Source organism: Topomyia yanbarensis, chromosome 3, assembly GCF_030247195.1.
Source record: "Topomyia yanbarensis strain Yona2022 chromosome 3, ASM3024719v1, whole genome shotgun sequence".
In the NCBI taxonomy this organism is placed as follows: Eukaryota; Metazoa; Arthropoda; class Insecta; order Diptera; family Culicidae; genus Topomyia; species Topomyia yanbarensis.
Window position 1 is genome coordinate 247,242,656 of NC_080672.1, and position 25,891 is coordinate 247,268,546.

General features: G+C 39.2%; 1 protein-coding gene across 3 annotated transcripts in view; it reads right to left on the minus strand.

The window, feature by feature from the left end:
* LOC131693950 (GTP-binding protein GEM) overlaps positions 1-25,891 on the minus strand; it is a 191,338-nt gene that overhangs the window by 85,335 nt on the left and 80,112 nt on the right. Inside the window, exon 4 of one of the 3 annotated variants that reach the window (XM_058982243.1) lies at positions 4,236-4,268. The exons of the other annotated variants lie outside the window; for them this stretch is intronic. Coding sequence (XP_058838226.1) covers positions 4,236-4,268 — 33 coding nt within the window. The remainder of the gene's footprint in view (positions 1-4,235; positions 4,269-25,891) is intronic. 3 annotated transcript variants of the gene reach the window in all.

Consider the following 25,891-nt stretch of genomic DNA (forward strand, 5'->3'; position numbering starts at 1 on the left):
AGTAGCGTTGATTGTTTCAGTTTTGGTACCGAATATCGGAGTTTTTTTTGCGAGGTGACCTGGGCGTAGCTTCTACTGGACTCTTCCATTCGCTATCTGGCCTCTGGGAATGACAGGTTCTGTTCAACTTTGATCCGAATTATTTCAATTTCCTTTTGGAGTTTGGGGCATCGAAGATCGCTTGGTCGGTGGTCTTCTTTGCAATTGATACAGTAGGACTGGCTAGTGCATTGGTCTTCGGTGTGGATACCCGAGCATTTACTACAGCGTGCTGGACCGGGACATCGTGTCCTGGGGTGCCCATACCGGAAACAGCTGCAGCATAATATCGGGGTAGTAGGAGCGAGTTGCTACGCGAGTAACTCCGATTTTCACGTACTCTGGATAAGTCGTTTTGCCAAACGTCAATATAATAGTCGATGAGGTCACTTGTTGCTCGTTCACTCGTTTTTAATGCGTCTAATCTCTATTACTCCCTGGTTTTTTAGATTTTCCTTAATTTCCTCATCGTCCACTTCTAGCAAGTCAAAGGAAGAGATTACACAGCGGCACATAGTGAGAGTTGGGTGGGGCTTAATAGTTACTTCGGTCCCATCCGCTAGCTGTGTCATAGAGAGCAGTTTTTTAACCTGTTCCGGTTTTCTAATCCTGAGGCAATAACGGGTTCCTTTTGCCTCACTTGACCCCCCTTCTATAGATCAGGGTTGTTAATCGATAATTAATCGTCATCGTCGATAACGTTAACCACCCTTCAACGTCATCGGAAACTCCGTTAACGATAATGTATCGTCGGATTCATCGTCATCGTCGATAATTAATCGGTGGTTATCGCGATACATTTTGCGTTACTTTCCCGTTTGTTGGAGTTGAAGTTGATGCGGTTAACTTTCAATTGTTTAGAAATAAATAAATATTGAAGGACATGTTGTTGGCAATTGAAAATCAATAGTTTTGGACATTTTCTATGCAAAGGGGGGTCAGACGATGTGCCAAAATGGAATTTTTGTCAACTTTTCGGGAGTGTTTTATATTGAAGGGAAAGTTATTGGCAGTTGACAATCAATAGTTTTTGACATTTTCAATTTTTTCAACTTATGGGGAAAATTTTTTATATTGAAGAAGTTATTGGTAAGTGAAAATCAATAGTTTTGGGCATTTTTAATGTACCGTCGGTGGGTCAAAATAGATTTTTTCAACTTTTCGCGAACTTTTTATATTGAAGGGCAGGTTGTTGGCAGTTGAAAATCGATAGTTTTGAACATTTTCAATTTACAGGAAGATCCACAAATGCACAGTGTTTCCAAAGTGTCAAAAAGGTGAAAGAAATTCTTTGAACCACGAAAAAACATTTTTTAGCTATTGTGTCTTCCACAAAGTTTATTTATATTTTTTTTGCATTTAAAAAGTATTAGTTGGGTGATTAATCCCTCTAAAGCTAAAGTTTTTTTTGGTCATTTATGAAAATAAAAAAAAACTTTTTTTTTGGCAAAGTTGTTGAGCTTTAACTTTGCTGAAGAGACAATGTGTCTATCTGTCGATTTTGATATACATTTGTGGAGATAGCTTTGATATACCCCTGAAAATTGCTTTTTTCAAAATGCTTGCCCTGGTAATTTTGTAGAATTTCAAAATGTTCCAAGATTTTATTCTGCATAAAAAAATACAGAATTTTTGTAATGTAAATTTATTTTTTATTGTATCGTTATCGTAGTTATCGAATATTTTAGTGCCCAAAAAGCAATATTTTGGTATGGAAGCCGCAATTTTCCGCAGACGAAGCTATACCAATACGAATCTGTAAAACAAACACTATCAAAAACGTTTGGTGAGCTCTAGCCTACGTTCAAGTCAAATTCGAGTAAATACCTTCTTTAGCATATTTTTCCTTCTTAGTGATGCAAAATATACAAAAATAAAAATACTGTGTTGTAAGACCTCCTTAAGGGACATTTTTTCTAAATGATCAGAACAGGTTATGAGGCTTTGTCGAGGGACTAAAGAAGAATATATTAACCGCTGCGGTTTATTAAAAAGAAAGAAAAAATATGTTAGTCTAGGTGTTTGCGTTTCGACTTCGTTTCAGAACCAGAAAAAATATGTGCCGATTTTGTCAATGTCATCGTTTTATCAGTCTAAAATTCACCAAGGGACTGATAAAAACGGGTCTTTACTGTATTAAAAAACGACTAAAGCCGTTCATAAATTACACTACACATTTAAGAGTACAACAAGGAAGCATGAAGCATCTTGTTACATAGTGGAGAGAAGAAACGGAGGAGGGGGCTAAAAGCTTCCCAACTAGAAAAGGAAAACAAAGATTGGAAATATGCATATTCTCCTTTTTAAAATCCAAAATCTAGTATAATTAAAATTATAATAAAATCTGTTAATCGCCACACCACTTAAATGTGTAGTGTAATTTGTGAAAGGCCTAATAATAGTGGTTTAGTAGTTTTTTCAATATATGTTTTTGCGTTCTAAAAATTACTAATTACACAATAGCTCAAAATTTGTTTTCTTCATGGTCAAAACAATTTCGATCACCTTTTATCCGCTTGGAAACATTGTGCACCTGGGACTCTTCTGTGCACCGACTTGCTCGAAAAGTTGTAAAAATTCCATTTTGACACATCGTCGGACCCTTCTGCGTATTGAAAATGTCCAAAATTATTGATCTTCAATTGCCAACAACTTTCCCTTCAATATAATACAATCCCGAAAAGTTGAAAAAAAAATCATTTTGGCGCATCGTCGGACCCCGCTGTACATAGAAAATGTCCAAAACTATTGATTTTCAACTGCCAACATGTCCTTCAATAGATATTTATTTCTAAACAATTTAAAGTTAACCGCATCAACTTCAACTCCAATAAACGAGAAAGTAACGCAAAATGTATCGCGATAACCGATTAACCGACGATGACGATGAATATGACGATACAATTATCGACGATGACGATGAAGGCGACGATACATTATCGTTAACGGAGTTTCCGATGACGATACATTATCGTTAACGAGTAACGCCGATAAATTATCGTGAAAAATGTATCGTATTAACAAACCTGCTATAGATCCTACTGCACACTCTATGCTTTTGCCAACAACAAATGCATTTGGTAGTCATCTCGCCAAAATCGCGGAACCATAAACAGTGGTATGAGTCTTTTGGTTGGCCCGGGGGATCGCACCCACTGGTGGGGGTCATGGCTGGTGGTATCGGATTGTTATCTTATTTTGTTTCTCAACGCTTCACACTTGTTTTGAACAGCGGCTTATGGACAACGGTCACCCGTTGTCTACCTCAAAGAATTCGATACGATTCGTCTCTTCACGAGTCACTAGGTGGTTTTTCCGTGAACTTTATTACTTATGGAAACGTTTGGTGCTTCAAGTTTGAATTTGTTGAGGAAAAGCTACCTGAAAGTCTGATCGCCTGGTATTTGCGATTTCGAAAGTTGCTATTTTCTCACACAGTTTTCGTGGGGCGGACCCGGCGCCGCCCCAAATGGTCATCTACACACGTATCAGTATTCCCGGATGGCGTAGCACTAAACTGTTACTGAGATCCGGGTGGCGTAGTACTGGTTTTCTGATAAATCAGAGAGCACTGGGGTTGAGAAGTAACTGACTGATCGTTACAAGAGTTTCGATCCGACGATCTATACACAGACATAACACTAGGAACGGTTTCTTCTAGTTTTCCATCGTTCATATTTCGATGCTAACTTGAGCGCTATCTGCCGTGGCTCCTACTCAGCTTGGAGATCTTACCCGTTCACACACCTAGTGTAATAATTTCTTATTAACATTTTTGTACGTGCGTGTATGGAGCACACTAGCAATATTCAGATTAATGTGAACGATGTAGAATAAGAAAGTTCCATGCCAGTGGTAAGAACAAATTTACAATTGTTTTGCCCACATTACCACATATATTGAAATACTTAACACTTGTAGTTGAATTGGACAAGAGAACAATGCCAGTGCTTTGCAAATAAAATATATAAAACAGAAAGAAATGCTATACAAAGACTTATAGCTGTTTATTTTCAAATTCAGAATTACAGCGGGCTAATGAAATATGCCCAATGAAGATCACTTCGGCTCTTTAGTCTGAAAATAACTTATACACATTTGGCACAGTGATTACTTCAAACACATGAAAAAGAGAAGTTTGGATTCATTTCTAATAGGTCAACAACGTATAATTGCAGGCTGAGGGATATTCATACCTAATTTGGTTCGTACATTCTGCATCCTTCTATCTGTAATAAAAAAGACAAACAAAATGGAAAGAACAATCTTCAACATTATCTGGGAGATACAACTGGCATAGTATCTGATATTCAAATCATGGCCCACAAACAGCATTTGTTCAAATTCAATGAAAGTCTGTTCTGGTAATGGCTCGCGGTTTGTGGTTTTCATTTTGTCGTCACTTTTAGAGAAACGTTCTCCACGCAAAACCTCGCGTTGCAATCATTGGGGTTCAGTGTGTGATTGCATTCATTGCATTCGTGCTCTGGCCTGCTGTAGGTCCATCACACAGTGGGTGTATTGGAAACTAGAGGAATCCAGGGCTAGTTTGCTGTAGGGGTTAGGTGTTGAAAGTAATGTAAAATACATTCCCCAATATGACAATGTTACATTACATTTTGTTTTGTAGAAGTTGTAACGATAATTAATTTTCGAGCGTGATAATTACATGTTCTTAATTTCAAATATTTTGTTTTATTTATGGTAAGTTTCAAACTATTTCATGTATGTTTATTTCGAGTGTCCGTGAAAAGAAATACGGCTAATGAAATTAGTCATTTTGAATGTAATTTCATGATGGAGAAATTATCAGCAAAAAAGTTTTTCTAACAATACATGTTTTTAAATTTCATACCAATTGACATACAAAACTGTAATTTTATTACAGAATATAATTCTGAGTATCATTTTAAATCAAAATACATTTAACAAATATTTTCCAAAATGCGATAGTTTTCGAGATATTTGGAATTTTGCTCCAACAAAAACAATTAATTCTTGTAATTATTTTCTTTTTAAAAGTTATTCGCGTTACCCCCATCATAAATTGTCAAAAGTCTAATGTTTATCGTTTTATTGACATAAAAGAAGCTTTTTCAGTGTATTTGAATCATGGAGAAGCTTTTTGTAAAAAAAAATCCTAAAAACAACTTTTGACTAATTTTTATAATTCATAACAAAAAATTTCTGAAATGTAGTAGTTCTCGAGATATTTTAAATTTTGTTTTAACAACACAATTATTTTGTTTAATACGACTTTTTCAGAAGTTATTCGTGTTTCTCCATCAACATCAATTAGTTTTTCGTAAGGTTCGTAACATTTCCTATAACTTTCCCATTGACATCAAGGCGATATTGTAAACCATATATTCTGTAATAAAATTACAGTTTTGTATGTCAATTGGTATGAAATTTAAAAACATGTATAAAGTTATTGTTTGAAAAACTTTTTTGCTGATAATTTCTCCATCATGAAATCACATTCAAAATGTTTCTTTTCTCTTTAGGTTTTTGTTGACAAAATATATAAAATTAGAAAAAATCCTTATTTTCCTAGCAAGAAATTTAGGTGTTTACCCAATTTTCCTCCATAGGGTGAAATATAGCATAGTAGAAAAAATCGTTTTTTTGGAAATTTGAATTTTTATCATAAATTTTTGTTTTTGTGAAAAATGGCACATTTTTTTTCGTGCGGAAGTATTCATTCCCTGTAACTCGTTCTCAGATAGTTTTACTGTATGAAATAGCGTAATCGAACAAAATTTTTTTTGAAATTACTGCACGTAGAAACGTCTACGCCCTTTTAAAAAATTGAGCTTGGGAATCTAAGATTGTCGGTCACGATTTTAAAGATTTTCGAACGGATCTTCGTGGAATTCCTCTTTTGCCTAAGGAATTTCGAAAATTTGCTTTTGAATGTGAAGTACCTTTCGAAGTTAACATGACATGATATTGAACTTGAATAGAAAAGGTCAATTATTATATAGTTTTATTGGAAAGTCACCCAAAATGTTCTAGAGCTCCTGAAGTAATTTGATTTTTGGCTTTCTCTATAAAAATATTACACAATTGCTCTGAAAATTGACACTTGGAAGACCGAGTGTCATATACCAGTCGATTCAGGTCGTGCTCAACCACTAAAATACTCCTTACCCTTTTTTTTGCTTTTCTCACCCACGGATCTACATCAAAGTATTACTTCTTTTCGTTGTACTGTAGTAATTTGATTTGATCTCCATAAAAATATTACACAATTGCTCTGAAAATTGACACTTGGAAGACCGAGTGTCATATACCAGTCGATTCAGGTCGTGCTCAACCACTAAAATACTCCTTACCCTTTTTTTGGTTTTCTCACCCACGGATCTACATCAAAGTATGACTTCTTGGGGGGGAGGGGGGGGGGGTCTTTGTACTTTCGTCGCACTTCTCTTTTGCTTACGAGTTTTCCGCAGTTACCTCGGAACCTAATTTGATCCATGAAATGGTTTGACATTTGAACATACTCTTGGCTCTTCTCAAGTTCCATCCATTACATCTTTATTTAGCTCTCGTATCGGTGAGCCGTTTAGCTGCTGATTCCATTAGCCATTTTCCTCCTGTTTCCATCAGTAATTCAGCTCCCAGCCTTATCCTGATTTACTAAGATAGTCTCAGACGGTGAACTCACCCTACTGCGACTGAATGATCTCTGGTAGCGGAATTTCTCTCGGTACCGATGTCTGTTTCGTGAGTCAATTAGCTCCCGTTTTCACTATATAACCGGTTTGTCCACGGTAGTGAATCTACCATACTATGAATTCCCCGGCGGTAAATTTCTCCCTATACTGAATGTTTGTTTCCGTGAGCCATTTAGCTCCCCACTTCGTCCCGATCTACTCGTTCTAGTCCCCGGTGGTGGACCTAGCCTGCTTAACAGGCCAATCAGTAGGTGCTGAGGTCTGTCCAGCGATTCCGGATGGGGCGTAGCTCCCGGTTCATCAGCACCCCAATGACTCACTGCTGACTGTTCGATGCGATTTACTCCATCTAGTCCCCGGCAGCGGATCTAGCCTACTCACAAGCTATCCGGCAGGGTGTCGAGGGCAGTCCGGCGATTTCAGCGGAACTTGGCCTCCGGTTCGATGGCGCTTCGATGACCCGAATCCGGTACTGCGTCTCGTACTACTCAACTGGTCCCTGGCGGTGGAATTTTCCTGAACCCGACTTATTGTTTCACTGGAGCCTTCTAATCGGCGGGGCTGGTTTGTTGGTTCCTTCACCACTTTCTCTCCAGCTTGGAGAGTATACTGGGCGCTACTATATTGACCGCATCCCAGATATGCTCAGCGTGGCACATCTCTTCGACGATATTGTTGACTGTTATGCTGGGCATACCCATTCGAACTTCTTCGAACCTAGGACGTTCGAAGACCACTTATTCTGGCATCTCTTGCACGTTCACACACTCTGGATAAAGGGGTGACGAAGCATGTCATTATTGGGAACATTGTTCGCTTGTTTACGTACTGTCTAATCGTTGTACCGAAAATATAAAATAACTAGTAAAATTTACGAAAAATTTCGTTCATCAATCAAGCGGCCATTTGTTCGTATCACAATAAAATCGATTTGGCCACATCGATTTTTTTAAATAAAAAAAACATAGATCCCAAAAGATCGAATGAAAACAATAAAAGGCTAATAAATACGAAAACTTTTCTAAGATAAACGAAAAGATTTCGTGCGACCAAAGAAATCGTTCGTAATATACACAAACGTTTATTAAAATAAACAAAACATTTCATTTCATTCACGAAAAATAATGTCGTTAACAACGATAACATTCGTGCAGTGTGTATGTAAATGTGTAAAATTTACGAAAGCTTTCGTTCACCATACGGTCATTCTTGTTCATGAAATGAACGAAACTTACTATTTACAATGCACGAAAATATTTCGTTGCAGAAAACGACGAATGAATTCGTGCATTGCATGATTCATTATATTCACAAATTTATATTATCAGTGCATCGTACATCCCATTCCAAAGTGTTGGACAGAGAATGGAGCCCTGAGTAACGCCCGCTGCGACTCGCATTGCCTTCTGCCCATTTGTTCGTCTGGTACATCAGTGCTCTACCTTGGAAGTAGCTCTTCATGATCTGGCTCATTCTTTTATGTCACGCTGCAGCATTGGTCTATTCGAGGCTGGATGGCCCGGTGACTTCCCTGACTTTGGCAGCAACATCAGTTTCTGCACCTTCCTCATTTCGGGGATTACCATCGTCTAAAGACTTCAGCAGTAGTATCCTGAACATGTCCGGATATGCCAGGATCGCAGCTTTCAGCGCCACGGTTGGTATTCCATCCGAACCGAGGGTTTGCTTTGATTTTAGTCACATCGACGCGTCTTTGAGCTCGTCGTTAGTCACTTGCCACTCGACTGTGTTACCTCCGTCTTCTTCACCGTACGGTGTCGGTGACCAGGTAGTTGAATCGTGATTCGGGTAGAGACCCTCAACGATTATCTTTAGCTTACCCGGGCATATTTCAGCTGGTGTCGATGGACCATCGTCTTCGTCATGGCGAATCAGTACGCGTCCCCCATGAATTGGCGTTTATTTCTCAGCACAGCTACTTATGGCAATTGGCTTGCTAAGCTTGATCTCCCGTTTTAAAGAGTCCCTACCTTCTAGATACGTCGCTTGCGCTCTTCTCTCACTCTCCGATCTTGCGCTCTGAGCCCGCCTTCTGGCTCTAAGACAAGCAGCGTGTAGCGTACTGAGTTACTCATTTAACCAGTAAGCTGCACGCCGTCTACTGCATGGCCCTAGTTTTCATGACATTGTAACGTCACAAGCCATCACAATCGTTCTTGTTAGCTGTCAGCGGTATCAACGTACTTAATTCCGTTGTTCGCCGAAGTAACTCAACAAAGAGGTTTTCGTTAAAGGCTTTCGTCTTCCATTTTAGCTTACCGCCCGTCCTTCTTCATGCTGCAGCAGGGTTCCATTGGCCGATGCGGTAGCGAATCGCCTGGTGGTCTCTCTGGGGATACTTCTCTCACACTCTCCAGTCCATGTTCGCCGTCAGTCAAGGACTACAGAATGTGTCGAAATTTCTCTCGGTACCGATATCCGTTTCGTGAACCACTAAGCTCCTAGCTCCTCGCTTCGCCGCGATCTGCTCGTTATAGTCCTCGGCGGTTGAGCTAGCCTCCACAACTTGCCGACAGGTAGATGTCGAGTCTACAGCCAATTTTCACTACAAGGAAATATTTTCACAAGATAACTTTTGCAAATTAAACTTTGAGAATTTCATTTAAAGTATTAGGCATATTTTTGTTTAACATATTCAATTTTTTCAAATTTCTCCAAAATATTTCGGGGGGGGGTTTCGTCCCCAAACCCCCCCCCCTCCCCCCGCTACTACGCCACTGGCCGATCACCATTCACAAAACTGCCACCTGTCACTCGGCACCAGCCATCCCTTGCACATCTACCACCGCCACCGCTCTATATAAAATCAACATCAATCCTGAGCCACAAACTAAATCTCTACGACCGATCAAAAAGCACACTGGTGTTGTGAATCAACAGAAAACTCGCAAAATAAAGCTGACATTCGCCTGCTGTATTATTATTTCGACGAGTGAGAAATCCCATTCAGAACCTCCACTGCCTCCGTCAGAGAGAGATAGATCGCTGATTTCTGCTGAGTTTGTTTTGGTTTGCAACCGTTACCAATTTCTTCTTCGTTACACGAGCGCCTCTTCCGACGGTATTGGTAAGCAATTTGTTTGACAGTTTAATGCATACAAGTTTCGATTAAGCTCCGTTCATACGAAAAAAGGACCGCTGCAACAGCTGCTCAATCGATATGGACGCAAAGAGGTAGTTTGCAGAGGATTCTGTAAGTCGTCCTTCCATTATCGTTGTGTGAGAATCGAAGAAAAATTCTACAATGAAATGAGTGGAAATACTCAAATTTTCTGGATGTGTAAAGCCTGCATGGATATCATGAAAAATGCCCGTTTTACAAAGGCACTAATCTCTACGAACTCTGCCATAGCGGAGATCAATTCATCGCACAGGAAGCTCATCGACGAGTTTAAAACCGAGATTCGCAATAGTATTATTATTGAATTGAGGCAAGAGATCCAAGGTGGGTTTTCAAAACTGTCGCCTGCAATATCTACTCCAGTCTTTCGACGAAAATTGTTGACTCCACTTCCGAGAACCCCAAAAAGACCACGTGTCGAAACCAATGCCATCGATAATCAACCTTCGACTGTTCTTCGTGGTACTTCGGAGGCAACTAATGTCAATCTACCAACGGTCGCATTTGAACATCCGACGTCTAGATTCTGGATGTACCTGACAAAAATATCGACGGAGGTAACAGAAACGAACATTCTGGCAATTGTCAAAGGCTGTCTGCTGTCTGACGACGTAGTCGTGAAGGGCTTAAAACCGAGGGACCGACATATTTCTACGATGACATTTGTGTCTTTCAAGGTAGGTGTTAAACCAGAACTGCGGGAGAAATCAATTCTTCCCTCAACATGGCTGCAAGGTGTACAATTTCGCGAGTTTACTGAGCCACTTGTCAGCATTTTTGAAAACCGACAGCGCCGAGTGCAACAGGACCTCATTCCATAGCGCATCATATGGCTGCCTAACGATGTTCGAAACACACTGTTATGCTGAGCCAGTTGAACCGCAAGATTCGTTTATTGCTGCACATACCGCTAGACCTATTTATAATGCTGATAATGATTCTCCGCTACCAGTCCTTGTTCTCAATACTCAACCAGTAACCCAGCTACCTTCCAATTGCCTGACTGTTTATTATCAGAATGTCAGAGGTATACGAACCAAAACAAATGACTTTCACATTTCGCTCACGGGCTGCAACTACGACGTGATAGTGTTGACAGAAACATAGCTTCGATCGGACATTGCAAACTCAGAGTTCTCATCGTCGTATTCAATTTGTCGCTGTGATCGCAATATATCCACAAGCACACTAACCCGTGGTGGTGGTGTCCTTGCTGCTGTGAAAACATCACTAAAGTGCAAATCAGTCTCCCTGGACGATTGCGAGAAATTAAAACAAGTTGTTAGTCGTTTGCAGCTAGCACACCGATCTGTGTATATAGGTGGAATTTATTTGCGACCGAACTCTGATCCAACTTTGTACATCACTCACTCATCGGCAGTGCGACAAATAATAGATCTAGCGTCAGATTCTGACTCCATAATCGTTTTGGGTGATTATAATCTGCCAAACCTCATCTGGACTCTCGACGAAGATTTAAACACATTGCTTCCCATCAATGAATCGTCGGAGCAGGAAATCGTTTTCACAGAGTCGTTGCTATCCGCTGGTTTACATCAAGTAAATGAATTACTGAATGTGAATGGTAGGCTTCTCGATTTGGCATTCGTCAGTGAGCCAGATTGCGTAGAGATCATTGATATGCTACATTCTATTTTCAAAATAGACCATCACCACAAACCGTTCGTGTTGAAACTTAATTTACATGACGATATTACTATTAACCCTGTTAAAATCGACTATGTAACTGAGCTTGACTTCAACCGTTGTGATTTTAGAATATTGAGTAATCAAATTCTGAATGTCAACTGGGATGTGATACTGGAATCTGTGTCCACTAATGAAGCAGTATCTATCCTATACGATAAAGTCAATGAAATCGTAATGGAAAATGTACCCCGTAAGTGAACTTGGCACAATATTGGTCAAACCCAATTGTGGTGGACCTCTGACCTTCGACATCTTCGCAATCGCGTAAGAAAAGCTCGGAAATGCTTCTTCCGAAACAGAAACCGCGAGTACAAAGAAAACCTTCAACGCGTCGAAACGTTTTATAAGGAACGTCAGCTCGTTAGTTATAAATCGTGTACAATCAAATCTCAAATCGAATCCCTCATCATTCTGGAATTTTGTTAGAAGTCATAGAAAAGGTAATCAAATGCCATCCACCGTTTTCTACGATGTAAAGGTCGCTGATTGTCCAAAAGACTCTGCCAATCTATTTGCCGAATTCTTTAAGTGTTTTCAATACAGAAGCGCCCACACCTTCATCTAGCACCTGGAACCGCATTGTTAATTATGACCTGAATCTCCCATCATTAATAGTCGGCCAAGAAGAAGTTTACGCCGCACTTACGAAAGTTGATACTTCTAAAGGCGCTGGAGTCGATGGTCTGCCGCCACTTTTCATAAAGGAATGTGCTAATGCTTTGTCACTTCCCATAGCGCACATCTTCAATCTATCACTTTCGCAGGCAACCTTTCCGGAAGCCTGGAAAACGGCTTTCGTCATTCCAAACCACAAAACAGGTGATATTCACAACGTAGAAAATTATTGTGGAATTTCCATCCTAAACTGCATCGCAAAAGTATTTGAAGCCATACTTCACAAGGCCTTGTATCGCGCGTCACAACCAATCATCTCTGAGTTTCAGCACGGTTTTGTGAAGCAACGGTCTACAACAACTAATCTCATGTGTTTTGTGAACAAAGTTATGCACGAGATCGAGAAACGGCGACAAGTTGACGCGATTTACATAGATTTCTCAAAAGCATTCAACAAAGTTCCACATGATCTAGCAATTGAGAAGCTGAGACGACTCGGATTTCCTTCTTGGGTAACAGGATGGCTGCATTTATACCTGTCGGATCGTTTCGTGCATGGTAGACTGAATACTTCAAACTCAAATTCATTTCAATTAACTTCTGGAGTTCCCCAAGGCAGTATACTGGGACCGCTCATCTTTATACTGTTTGTGAATGATCTATGCCTTCATTTAAACTGCGACAATGTATTGTATGCTGACGATCTAAAAATGTATAAAACTATCTGCTCTGCTGAAGATTGTACAGATCTACAATTGGACATTGATTTGTTATCGCGATGGTGTAAAGTGAATCGAATGGAGGTGAACATCAAGAAATGCAAAGCAATCTCATTCACTCGGCGTCGCTCATCGATTAAGCATGAATAAACTCTGAACAACCAAATTCTGGAGAGTGTAGAAACCGTCTGCGACCTAGGAGTACAATTCATCAACACGATGCGCTTCAATGATCATATAGCGCTGACAACCGCTAAGGCATATGCAGTACTGGGATTCATCCGTCGTAACACGTCTCAGTTTAACGATATATACACATTAAAGGCACTTTTCTGTTCTTTGGTACGAAGCATATTAGAATACGCAGCTCCTGTCTGGACTCCATTCCAATGCACACTGTCACTTCGAATTGAAAGGGTCCAGAAAAGCTTTCTTCGCTACGCCTTGAGGCAGCTGCCATGGAGAGACCTGATTACGAGAGCCGATGCTGACTCATTGACCTTCAAACATTGTTTTCTCGACGAATCAGCTTCCAACGACTACTGATATTCGATTTATTGGTAGGCAACATAAATTGCTCGATGTTGTTGCAAGCTCTAAACATCAGTGTTCCTAGTCGTCCGCTGCGCAACCACACCTTTCTTTTCGTACCTTTCCACCGGACAGCCTACGGGTACAACCAACAGCTCAGCTCATATGTCAGAGCATTCAATAATGTTTATTTTGCCTTTGACTTCGACATTACAAAAACTATTTTTAAGAACATAATTAGGAATTTAAGTTAATCTAGGAGAAGTCTGTATGATGTAATATAAAAGACGAGTAAATAAATAACAAACCGATTCAGGTACTTCCGGAAGCATCCGTGCCCGGAAAAAACTGCATCAAATGAAAGTTAACCTCTCCATGCTTCGTGCATATAAACACCGACACATTTGAGATGAGTCGGTGAGTCCACCTTTCTTTCTCCGCGTTGTCCCACTCGTGCTGCCAATTAGCTAACAAGTCTGCTCTGCTCCGTCACATTGAATTTCGTGTGTTTCTCGGCTGGTATCATTCCCCGTCCTCTACCAAAGCGATGCAGATGGGAATAATCCCGGCAATGATGCATACCGCCTCTGACGACATCGTTAGTTACGCACTCGCAGCACAAGCAGTCATTAGGCGTAACGTGCTTATCAACCTCATCCGATTCCGCTTTGAGTTTAGCACAGCAGCCCAGGCCGGTACACCATAACGCAATATTTAGGATGCGACGCCCACCAGGAAACATATCATGCTGCATCTTGCTCCTCCGATGTTCGGTATGATCATTACCAATACGTTAGTTGCCCTCGTATCTTTTCGAATACATAGTCGACATGGCAGTTGTGCTTCAGTACACGCATTGATGGAATTTGGTGTCCGCCGACGCTGATCACGACACGCTGGATTTTTTTCGGTTGCTGACCAGCGTTACCTCCGTCTTGTGGTAAGCCAGCTGCAACTTGACATCAGCCATCGAGGTTTTCATGATGCCTATTGTCTCTGCCGTCAACATGTCCACTTACTCGAAGGTAACGCCGGTTATCGTCAGGTTAATATCATCTACAAAGTCGACGATCTCTCTGGGTAGTTGGAGGGTTAATACTCCGTTGTACATTATATTCCCGAGCGTTGGGCCGACTATTGAGCCCTGATGTACTCCCGCCGTGGCCCTAATCGACCTCTGCCCCAAGCTCGTCTTGTAGAGCAGTACTCGATGCTGAAACTAAATTTTCAGAACCTTGCACAAATAGTCCGGGGCTTGCATTCTGAGCAGCGCTACGGCGACAGCTACCCAATTGGAGCTGTGGAGCGCGTTCTTCACATTGATCGTAACCACGACGCAGTAGCGATCACCCCTTCTCATTTGTTTCAATGCTTTCTCCACGCTCACTGGACAGTGCGGATGGCGTCCACCATCAAGATTCCTTTTCGGAATCCGAACTGTCCTTGCGTCCGTTCTCACATTCAACGTAGTTCGTTCGCCCATTGAGGATGACCCTTTCCAGAAGTTTACCAGGAGTATCCGGCATCTGGATCTCCTGGTTGTTTTTCTGGTTTTGGCAGCAACACCAGCTTCTGGATCATACATCTATCCGGGAAGTAGCCTTCATCCAGGCATGTCTGTAGAACTATTCCTGAACATGTCTGGAAACGCCAAGATCGCGGTCTTTAGAGCCACGTTGGGGATACCGGCCAGACCGGGAGCTTTCTGCGCTATCAATCCTTTGGAGCTCGTCGTTGGAGACTCGATTGCCATCAGGATTTCCACCGTCTGTATCAACGTACACCTACACCGCCATGTGGTTAGGTTCCTGCTTCTGGAAAATGCCCTCCACGATATTTTTAAATTTGTCAGCGCACATTACAGCTGACGTCGCTGGACCCTTGATCTTGGTCATCACGACACGGTAAGCGTTGCCGCAGGGGTTAACGTCTACTTCTCTGCACAGCTCATTGTAGCAGATGGACTTACTAAGCACTTTCTCGCGATTAAAAGCGGTTCTGGTCGCCCGAAATGTCACCTTACGCCCTTCTCTGACTGCCTCAGATCTTGCTCTCTAAACGCGTCTCCTGGTGTTTAGGTAGGCTGCTGAGCCATTCGTTCCACCAATGCGCCGGACGCCGGCAGTTTCTCGGCTATATTAAATGTTATTCACTAATGTTTTCAACAGTTCATGGTCATTCGGAATTTGAGTTAGGCTCTCGACACGCTTTCACAAAAAGCACAAGGCTCTTGTCAAAGTTCCTTGTTTTCTACATCCGCTCGCCAGTCCTCACTCTCCGGATCACAAAGCAATTCCACCGACCAATGGTGTAGTGGATCGCCTGGTGGTCGCTATGTGAGTACTCGTCAATTCATGTTATTATTTAGCGATGCACTGCGGAATGTGCTGTCTTTACGGAATGTGCTAGCGGAGCTTTTGTTGCACAGCCATCCAGCTTCGCCTGATCTTCCAACAGGCTGTAACCTCACTGTGCGTTAAAGTCTCCTCGTACAACAACCGGAGTTCATTCGACTAACGAGTCCTTCCAGCAGCATCCGATTGTACTGCTCTGTCCGCCGTGGGGGAGCAGCAACAACCACATACGAATACGCCGTATGGCGATCACGAAGCCTTTGTGTATACTATCAACCACCTCTTGGTCAGGGAAACCACCCATCATTAAGATTGCCGCCATACCTGCACTATCCACCACCCAGTTTCCCCTATCGGGATCTGCAGTAATTGCAACGTCGCACTTCGTTTCGGTTGTTGACTGCCACAACAATGGTTGAGATGAAGCTGAGAAATTCCACGAAGATACGTCCGGAAATAATTAAATTCTTGGACGACCATCTTGGAATCCTATGAAACTACACATTTCATCGGCATTTCCACAATCCACATTTTCCACAATCAGTAAGATTATTTTGACTCAAGAGCAATTTTTTAAAAGGGCGTAAACATTCTACGTGCATTAATTTCAATTGTTGTTTGCTCGATTACTGTATGTTATACAGCAAAACTTTCTTAGGAGAAGTTTGAGAGAATGAATATTTATGTGCGAAAAAAAATATGCACTGAAAAAAAATTTGAGCCATTTTTCACAAAAAAAAATTGTACTTAAAATTTAAATTGTAAAAAAACGCCTTTTTTCTAATTTTTTTTATATTTTATCAATAAAAACCTCAAGAGGAAAGACACATTTTTAATGTAATTGTATGATGGAGAACTTATCGGTAAAAAAGTTTTTCTAACAATAGTTTTATTCCTGTTTTTAAATTTCATACTAATTGGCATACAAAACTGTAATTTTATTACTGAATGTAATTCTAAGTATCGTTTTAAATCAAAATGCATTTTAGAAAAAATCTTCCAAAATGCGATAGTTTTCGAGATATTTGCAATTTTGTTCTAACAAAATGAGTTAATTTTTTGTGATTATGCCCTTTTAAAAAGTTATTCGCGTTACCCCAGCATAAAATATCAAAAATCGAATGTTAATCGTTTTAAAAATGTAAAAGAAACTTTTTCAGTGTATTTGGAATTTGGATCATGGAGAAGCTTTCAATAAAAAAATTCCTAGCAACAACTTTTGACATATTTTTATAATTCACACTGATAAAATCAAATACCCATTAATGCGTAGAAAACTACGCATTTTCAATAAAAGTGGAATAACCCATTAAATGGGTAAAGCGCTTGTACCCATAAATGAGTACAGACCTTGTAAGTCAACCTGGGTATGTTTCATCCATTATTTTTCGCAGTACTGTTACAACAAAATGCGTAAAAAATACCCATTCATGAAATTCGCGCCAGAATGAAAAATACTGTCAATAGAATTATTTCTGAATTTAAAAAAAAAATAAAATAACATTCATTTCACACTATTGTTTCCTTATAAAAGTATAGGAATCTAGATAGAAATCCTATTCTAAAACTACTTAACAAAATAAAACCGCCAACTGGATATATTTTTGATGGCTGGATCTTTTGGCTGCTCTAAAAGTGCCGAACTGGCGCATATTTTCAACATCCTCAGTAGTCTAAACAGACGTTGTTTTCGGAGCATTGCCGAAATGTTCCGTTTCCGGCACGGACTCCGATGCAGGGCGATAATTTGCAGGTTCCACTACGATCCTTAGTTTGCAGGTTAACTCCCTTGAAATAATGCTTAAAAAATTTTCACCCATTATCAAGATCAATATACCCATTGACATTACCTCATCGAGTAGTTGTGAAATGGATAAAAAGTACTCATTGTTAGAAACAAAAAATACCCATTTTTTGACAGCTCGAATAACTTCCGAAAATGGGTCATTTTAATACATAAAATGGGTGAAGTTTTTTTTTACCGTGCATACTATTTGCAGTAAAAATACAATTTTCTTTTAGAATATGATTCTAATCGCTATTTTAAATCAAAATGCTTATAACAAAATTTTTCTAAAATGTAGTAGTTCTCGAGATATTTCAAATTTTTTTCTAACAGCATAATTCTTTTGCTTTATTACGACCTTTTCAGAAGTTATTCGCGTTTCTCCATCAACAATAAAAACTTTTTCAAAAGGCCCATAACAGGCCCGTGCGCACGTTGGGGGGGGGGGGGTGGTTCAAGCCCCCCCCCCCTTCCCATGAGCGCTTTGAATTACTTTTAAAATTTATTATCTTCCTGTCCAGGAACAAAATATACTGCAAACCGTTTGGACACATAACATGTCATTTGAGTTCGGTCACTCTAGAAACAAGTCAATGAAGAAACCAACGACGAAACTTTGAGAGGGTTGCTGGAAAGGGATATATGTCAAGTTGGACGGCTTCTCTGAAGGATCGGTTAACGTTTCGACAAGCTTCTATATTAACAAAAGTAGTGAGTAGACAGCAGATGTCGGTCAGCGGGCTAGCAACGGCAGTTAAGGAGGAAAAACACGAAGTTGGAGAAAATCGGGATATCGTTGTCTAGAGAAATTTTACCGCCGATCATTATTCCGTTAGAGTGGCAGCGAAATGGATTGCGAAAATGGGCATCGGTACAGGGTGAAATACTGCCGCCAAAAAGTTCTCAGCACCAGCTAGCAGATAAATAGGAACGACTAGCACCAATAAGGATAAGAAAGCCGGCGAAGGTGATAGTAAACCGATGTAAATCCTTATGGTCGACACCCCCGGATCGGTTCATGTACCAACAGGGTACGATATTTGCAGCAGACCTGAGTAGGTGAGATATATCGCGAAGGTTTGACAGCAAGTAAGGAAAAGTAGCTATGGATAAAAACATGACGATTAACATAAAACAAAATAAGCAAGAACACAATCCTTACTAAAGCAGTACTTAACGGTTGCCCCGGATGGATGAGGATTACGGGATACAAGAGGTTTAAGTTTAATCGGTTGGCTTAACAACTACTACAAACCAATCCGAATCCACCACGAGCCAGCAGGAAACGCACAATGGTCGGAAATGCCAAAAACGTCACTAGAGGCCAAACTATTGAATATATTCATAGGATATCTTTGGAAGAATTGTTTGTAAGAATATTCCCTACAAACTGATAAAAATTAAATTGAGGCAGGCTTACTATGGTTGACTAGAAAAATTAACTTTTTCTACTGACGAGGTAGAAAGTTGGTGTCTTCGACAAAGTTTTAGGAATGCTCATAATGAAGAATTTTGTTGAACAACTTGAGCTTGTAGGACTTAATGTTAACGATTTTTAAAGCGTTTTTAAGGCAAACCCCTTAAATTTAGCTTTTTAATATAGCTTTTTTCGCTGTGACTTTTCGCGCAAACGATGTTCCAGACAAATGTTGAGGTATTAAAACTACATAATATTGTTAAAGACTGCATGTAAAAATTAAATTATTGTTGAAGACTGCATGTAAAAATATTGTTGAACAATGCATATACAATTTTTACGGCGCGGCGCACATCTCTTGTAAAAATACTAATTTGTTTTAGAGTTATTGCAGAATTTTAATTTTTTTTACACTAAGTTCAACTGCGTATAAGAGAGAAAGGTGCAAACCAAATTGGACGAACAGGCACTATTTTCAATGTCCGGACTACGCATAATAAAGGTAAGAAGGTTTAAAGCTCGTTTTGTAATGTTTTTTTGCCTTTCTCAATAGAAAGATATTGCAGTTGCTCTGAAAACCGACTTTTTAACGGAGACCCGGAGGGCCGAGTGACATATACCATTCGATTCAGTTCTTCGAGTTCGGCAAATGTCTGTGCGTGTGTATGTATGTGTGTATGTATGTATGTGTGTGTATGTGCGTCTGTGTGTGTATGTGACCAAAAAGTCACTCATTTTTCTCAGAGATGGCTGAACCGATTTTGACAAACTTAGTCTCAAATGAAAGGTGCAACGTTCCCATAGGCTGCTATTGAATGTCTAATGGATCCGACTTCTGGTTCCGGAATTACAGGATGGTGAGCACGATCACGCAGAAAATGTCGATTTTAATAAATTCTGCAATGAATGTAAAAAGGTGAAAAGTTTTCTAAAAAATAACAACTCCTTCGATTTGTAGTATTAGGTCACCAACATCCATTCAAAGTTTCTTTGACCACATTGGCCACCATCATCTGTCCCGGAAGCCCCGGCGGAAGTATCAAATTTCAGAATAACAGTCACATAGGTTTCTCGGGGATGGCTAGACCGATACAACCAAACTTAGTCTCAAATGAAAGGTGCGCCCCCGTTAATGGCTATAAAATTTCATCCCGATCCGACTTCTGGTTCTGGAGTTACGGATTGTGGCGTGCGATCACATAGCAAATTGTGATTCAAACCGATGCTCCGATGAAAGCAAAAAAGCTAAAAAATTAGCTAAAATGTCTCTCGAACAACTTAAATTTGCAGTTCTAGGTCACCGACGGCCAACCAAACTTTCGTTGACTACATTGACCACCATGAACGATTCCGGAAGTGCCCGGGAAAAACCGCCATCTTTGAAAATTACCGAACTCACATCAGTTTCCCGGAAATGGTTGGGCTTATTTTCACAAACTTAGTCCCAAATGATAGCTATAATATCCCCACAGATGTCTATAAAATTTTGAACGGATCGCTTATATGGTACCGGAAATATAGACCAAACCGTCCGGTCACATATGAAATTCCCATGTAAGCTGGATCTCAATATTTTTTTCAAAGGGGGGACCCCATGAAATTTCAGAAATCGAATTCGTATTTTTGATGCCAAACATCTTTTAAATGCATGAAACCTCGAGATTTTATGTTATCTCGAATTTTTTTTATAAGCATCGACTTTTTGGGACTTAACCGATTTCGCTCCTTTTTTCAATTCAATATTACCGTGGCTGGTTTTTCTTTTGCAAAATTTTAGAACTCGAATAATGATTTCTTTTCTTGTATATAGTTGTCAAGTCATGTATAATAAAATTGTAATGTATACATTTGAAAGCTTTTAATAAATAGAAGCAACTAAAAAAATCTCGCGTTCATGATTGAGAAAGGCACAATTGCACCGCTAGGTGGATTAAAACAGGTTTTACTTGGGTATTTTTACTTACAGTCTTCAACAATATTATGTGGTTTTAATGCCTCCACATTTGTCTGGAGCACGGTTTGCACGAAAAGTCACAGTGGAAAAAGTTATATTAAAAAAAATCTAAATTTGAGGGTGTTGCCATATAAAACGCTTTACAAATCGATAACATTAAATCCTACAAGTTCAACTAGTTCAACAAAATTCTTTACTACGAGCATTTCTTAAACTTTGTCGAAGACACCAACTTTCTACCTCGTCATCATAAAAAGTTTTTTTTTAATTTGATCGTAGTAAGTCATGCCTAATTTTAATTTTTATCAGGTTGTGAGGAATATACTTACGAACAATTCGGTGTCTTTTTTTGACTCCTTCTCGATAACAAACATTTACCCAATTTGTTGAGCAGAGTGGTTTGGTTTACAAGGCTAGGTTCAGGCCTCTTCAGTTTGACGGTTTCTGTACGTTTCTTTTAAAATAAACTTCAAAGCTTGAGAGTTTCTGTACGTTTTTTAAATAAACGTTAAAAAATCAACCCCCCCCTTTTGAGAATTTTCTGCGCACGGGCCTGGCCCATAATATTTCCTGTAACTTTCTCTTTGACATCAAGGTGACATTGAAAACCATTTTAAAGCTATATGAAAACAATCAAAATACTATTCAACCATAGGGTCTTATGATTAAATTAAATAGTTCGATCATATTTTGGTTGTTTTCGTATAGCTTTCAAATGGTTTACAATATCACCTTAATTTCAAAGAGAAAGTTACAGGAAATGTTATGGACCTTTTGAAAAACTTATTATTGTTGATGGAGAAACTTCTGAAAATTTGAAATATCTCGAGACTTACTACATTTCAGAATTTTTTTGTTATAAGCATTTTAATTTAAAATAGCGTTTAAAATCATATTCAAAAAGAAAATTGTATTTTCTACTGCAAATAGTATGAATTATAAAAATATGTCAAAAATTGTTGTAAGGAAAACTTTTTTATTGAAAGCTTCTTCATGATCCAAATACACTGAAAAAGTTTCTTTTACGTCTTTAAAACGATAAACATTAGCCTTTTGATATTTTATGATGGGGTAACACGAATAACTTTTAAAAAGGGCATAATCACACGAACTAACTGCATTTGCTGGAACAAAATTCCAAATATTTCGAAAACTATCGCATTTTGCAAGATTTTTGTTAAATACATTTTGATTTAAAATAAGACTAAATTCTGTAATAAAATTACAGTTTTGTATGTTAATTAGTATGAAATTTAAAAACATGTATAAAGTTATTGTTAGAAAAAGTTTTTTACCCAATAAGTTCTTCATCATACAATCACATTCAAAATATTTCTTTTCTCTTTAGGTTTTTGTTTTTAAAATATAAAAAATTAGAAAAAATGTTTTTTTTTTGCAATTTATAATTTTAATACAAATTTTTGTTTTTGTGAAAAATGACACAACATTTTTTCGCACATAAATATTCATTTTCTGAAAGTTTTGCTGTATAAAATAAAGCAATCGAACAAAAAAAATTAATTAATGCACGTGCAAATGTTTACGCCCTTTTGAAAAATTGCTCTTGTATCAAAATTTTGCAATTGTCAGAGAAAATATTGGAGATTCATAATCCGTACACAACTTCAAAGTTTCGTTCGAATCGACGATGGTCATATTTTGTGGAATCCCTCAGCTGGATTATCTCCATAATCATTGATGTGCCTTCGCCTTTTTGTATTCTGGGCCTCCCGTCACGTGGTCCTTTCCGCCATACTTTGTGTTTGCTTCGGTTGCTTTGTGCAGTCTAGGTTTTTACTAAACGCTTCCGCTATAATTTCCAAGATCCCTATACAATAAAAACTTTATATGTAGCCTATGTGCGTTCAGCACTAGAATATTGTATTGTTGTATTGTATTGTTCGCACTTCGTAAACTAGGTTGGACTGAACTACATTGCCATCTTATGAAGCACGATGCATGCTAATCGAAATTCAAATTAACAAGCACGATGCATACTAATCGACATTATGAAGCACGCTAATCGACATTTGAAAGATCGTCCTAAATTTTCTCACGGTGTTCCTAAAACCGTTATTAACAAAAAAAAATGACCATAAATTTGTCATACGGCATTCGAAAGATACAGTATCCAAGCATCTTCTCAGTGAATTTCAAAATGATCCATCGAGGGATTCGAGAGAAATTGCAATTTGAAGTTTTATGACACGTTTCATAAGGCTACCAGCAAACACCCACCAAACCACTCTGCTCAACAAATTGGGTAAATGTTTGTTATCGAGAAGGAGTCAAAAAAAGACACCGAATTGTTCGTAAGTATATTCCTCACAACCTGATAAAAATTAAAATTAGGCATGACTTACTACGATCAAATTAAAAAAAAAAAACTTTTTATGCTGACGAGGTAGAAAGTTGGTGTCTTCGACAAAGTTTAAGAAATGCGCGTAGTAAAGAATTTTGTTAAACTAGTTGAACTTGTAGGATTTAAGGTTATCGATTTGTAAAGCGTTTTATATGGCAACACCCTCAAATTTAGATTTTTTTAATATAACTTTTTCCACTGTGACTTTTCGTGCAAACCGTGCTCCAGACAAATGTGGAGGCATTAAAACCACATAATATTGTTGAAGACTGTAAGTAAAAATACCCAAGTAAAACCTGTTTTAATCCACCTAGCGGTGCAATTGTGCCTTTCTCAATCATGAACGCGAGATTTTTTTTGTTTTTTCTATTTATTAAAAGCTTTCAAATGTATACATTACAATTTTATTATACATGACTATATACAAGAAAAGATATCATTATTCGAGTTCTAAAATTTTGCAAAAGAAAAACCAGCCACGGTAATATTGAATTGAAAAAAGGAGCGAAATCGGTTAAGTCCCAAAAAGTCGATGCTTATAAAAAAAAATTCGAGATAACATAAAATCTCGAGGTTTCATGCATTTAAAAGATGTTTGGCATCAAAAATACGAATTCGATTTCTGAAATTTCATGGGGTCCCCCCTTTGAAAAAAATATTGAGATCCAGCTTACATGGGAATTTCATATGTGACTGGACGGTTTGGTCTATATTTCCGGTACCATATAAGCGATCCGTTCAAAATTTTATAGACATCTGTGGGGATATTATAGCTATCATTTGGGACTAAGTTTGTGAAAATAAGCCCAAACCATACATGGTGCCAGGCAAGTAATAGATTTCTACGATTGGATTTCAAAAAATCTGCGCTTATCAACAATGCCAGTTGTATTTTGGACAACTACAGCAGCGCAACTCTTCGGCAAATTAATAATGTCACCAATGAGAATGGACGTACATTGGACATCTGCTTTGTAAGTGCCCGGGACTACGTTCCGTACCGCTGCACTGCTCCGACTCCTTTAGTCCAGTATGTGCGTCACCATCCCCCACTACATCTTGTATTCGCTGGTAACCTAGGAGTGAATTTTGAACACGTGTCAAGCTCTACCGTGTACGATTCTAAAAACGCTGACTACGACAGCATCGTTAGCACGCTGTTGGATATAAACTGGGACGAAAATCTTAACAATGATGACGCGAACGAAGCAGCGATGACGTTCTCTAATATTCTCAACTATCTAATCGACCGCCATGTGCCAAAAAGGAACAATTAGTACCGATCATCACCTTCCCTGGCAATCAATTGTCCTAAGACGATTAAAAACAGCCAAACGAGCTACATTTCATTTTTTTCGAAACATAAGACACTTGCATTAGGAAACCACAACAAAGCAGACGCGCCTTTTTAGACACCAGTGAAACGTCGAACGTCAACTGAAATCTAAGCCCAAGTCGTTCTGGAAGTATGTGAACCAGCAGCGAAAAGAATCCGGTTTACCATCTTGTACGGCGTTTAATGGAGTTTTGGCCACCCACACTAAGGAAATTTGCCAACTGTTCTCCGACAAATTTTCAAGCGTTTTTTTCCATCGAATGCCTTCCATCACAAGTTGCTGCCGCCACCAATTTAACTCCTTCTCTAGGACGAACCATTATTCGAATTTGTATCGATAATGCTGCCATTCTTGTAGCAAATTCCAGATTGAAAGCATCTAGTTCCCCGGGGCCAGATGGCGTTCCCTCGATTTCGTCAAAAAGTGCATCAGCAGGCTTCTTGAACCACTTCGGCGAGTCTTCGAGCTATCACTCACTACTGGAACATTTCCTTCCTGCTGGAAAGCAGCACACATGTTTCCAGTTCTTAAAACAGGAAACAAATCGAACGTTGATAACTATAGGGAAATCTCGTCTTTAAGTGCCGTATCAAAACTATTCGACCTGGTTGTTTTAGACCCTATTTTCTTTCAACACGGTTTTATGCCTAAACGATCAACAACGACCAACCTGCTCTCGTTCACAACATATGTACTCGATGGATTCGCTGACGGATTGCAAACCGATGCTATTTACATGGATCAATCTGGTTTCGTTCCTACCTCAATGGAAGGCAACTTCAAATCAGCATTAAGGACTGTCTATTTGCACCATTTATCGCTACATCCGGCATCCAACAAGGAAGCCATCTCGGTTCAGCAATATTCCTGCTCTACTTTAATGACGTCAATACCACATTACAAGGACCCCGAAATTTTCATGTCGCCGACGGTATCAAAATTTTTCTACAAATACGGGATAAAACCGATGCCGAGCTTCTTCAGAGGGAACTGGGGAGCTTTAGTGCGTTGTGTGATCTAAACAGAATGGTTTTAAACCCGAGCAAATGCTCAATCGTTACGATCATGCGGAAACGCCATCCGACTTAGTTTAACTACCATTACTTCGACTCGAGCATTCCAAGATACTCTCCCATCAAAAATCTCGGAGACATCTCGGCACTAATGTTCAAACCACATACTTCAAACATCGTAGATAAGGCATCAAGACAGCTTGGGTTCATCTTCCGAATAGCGAAAAACTTC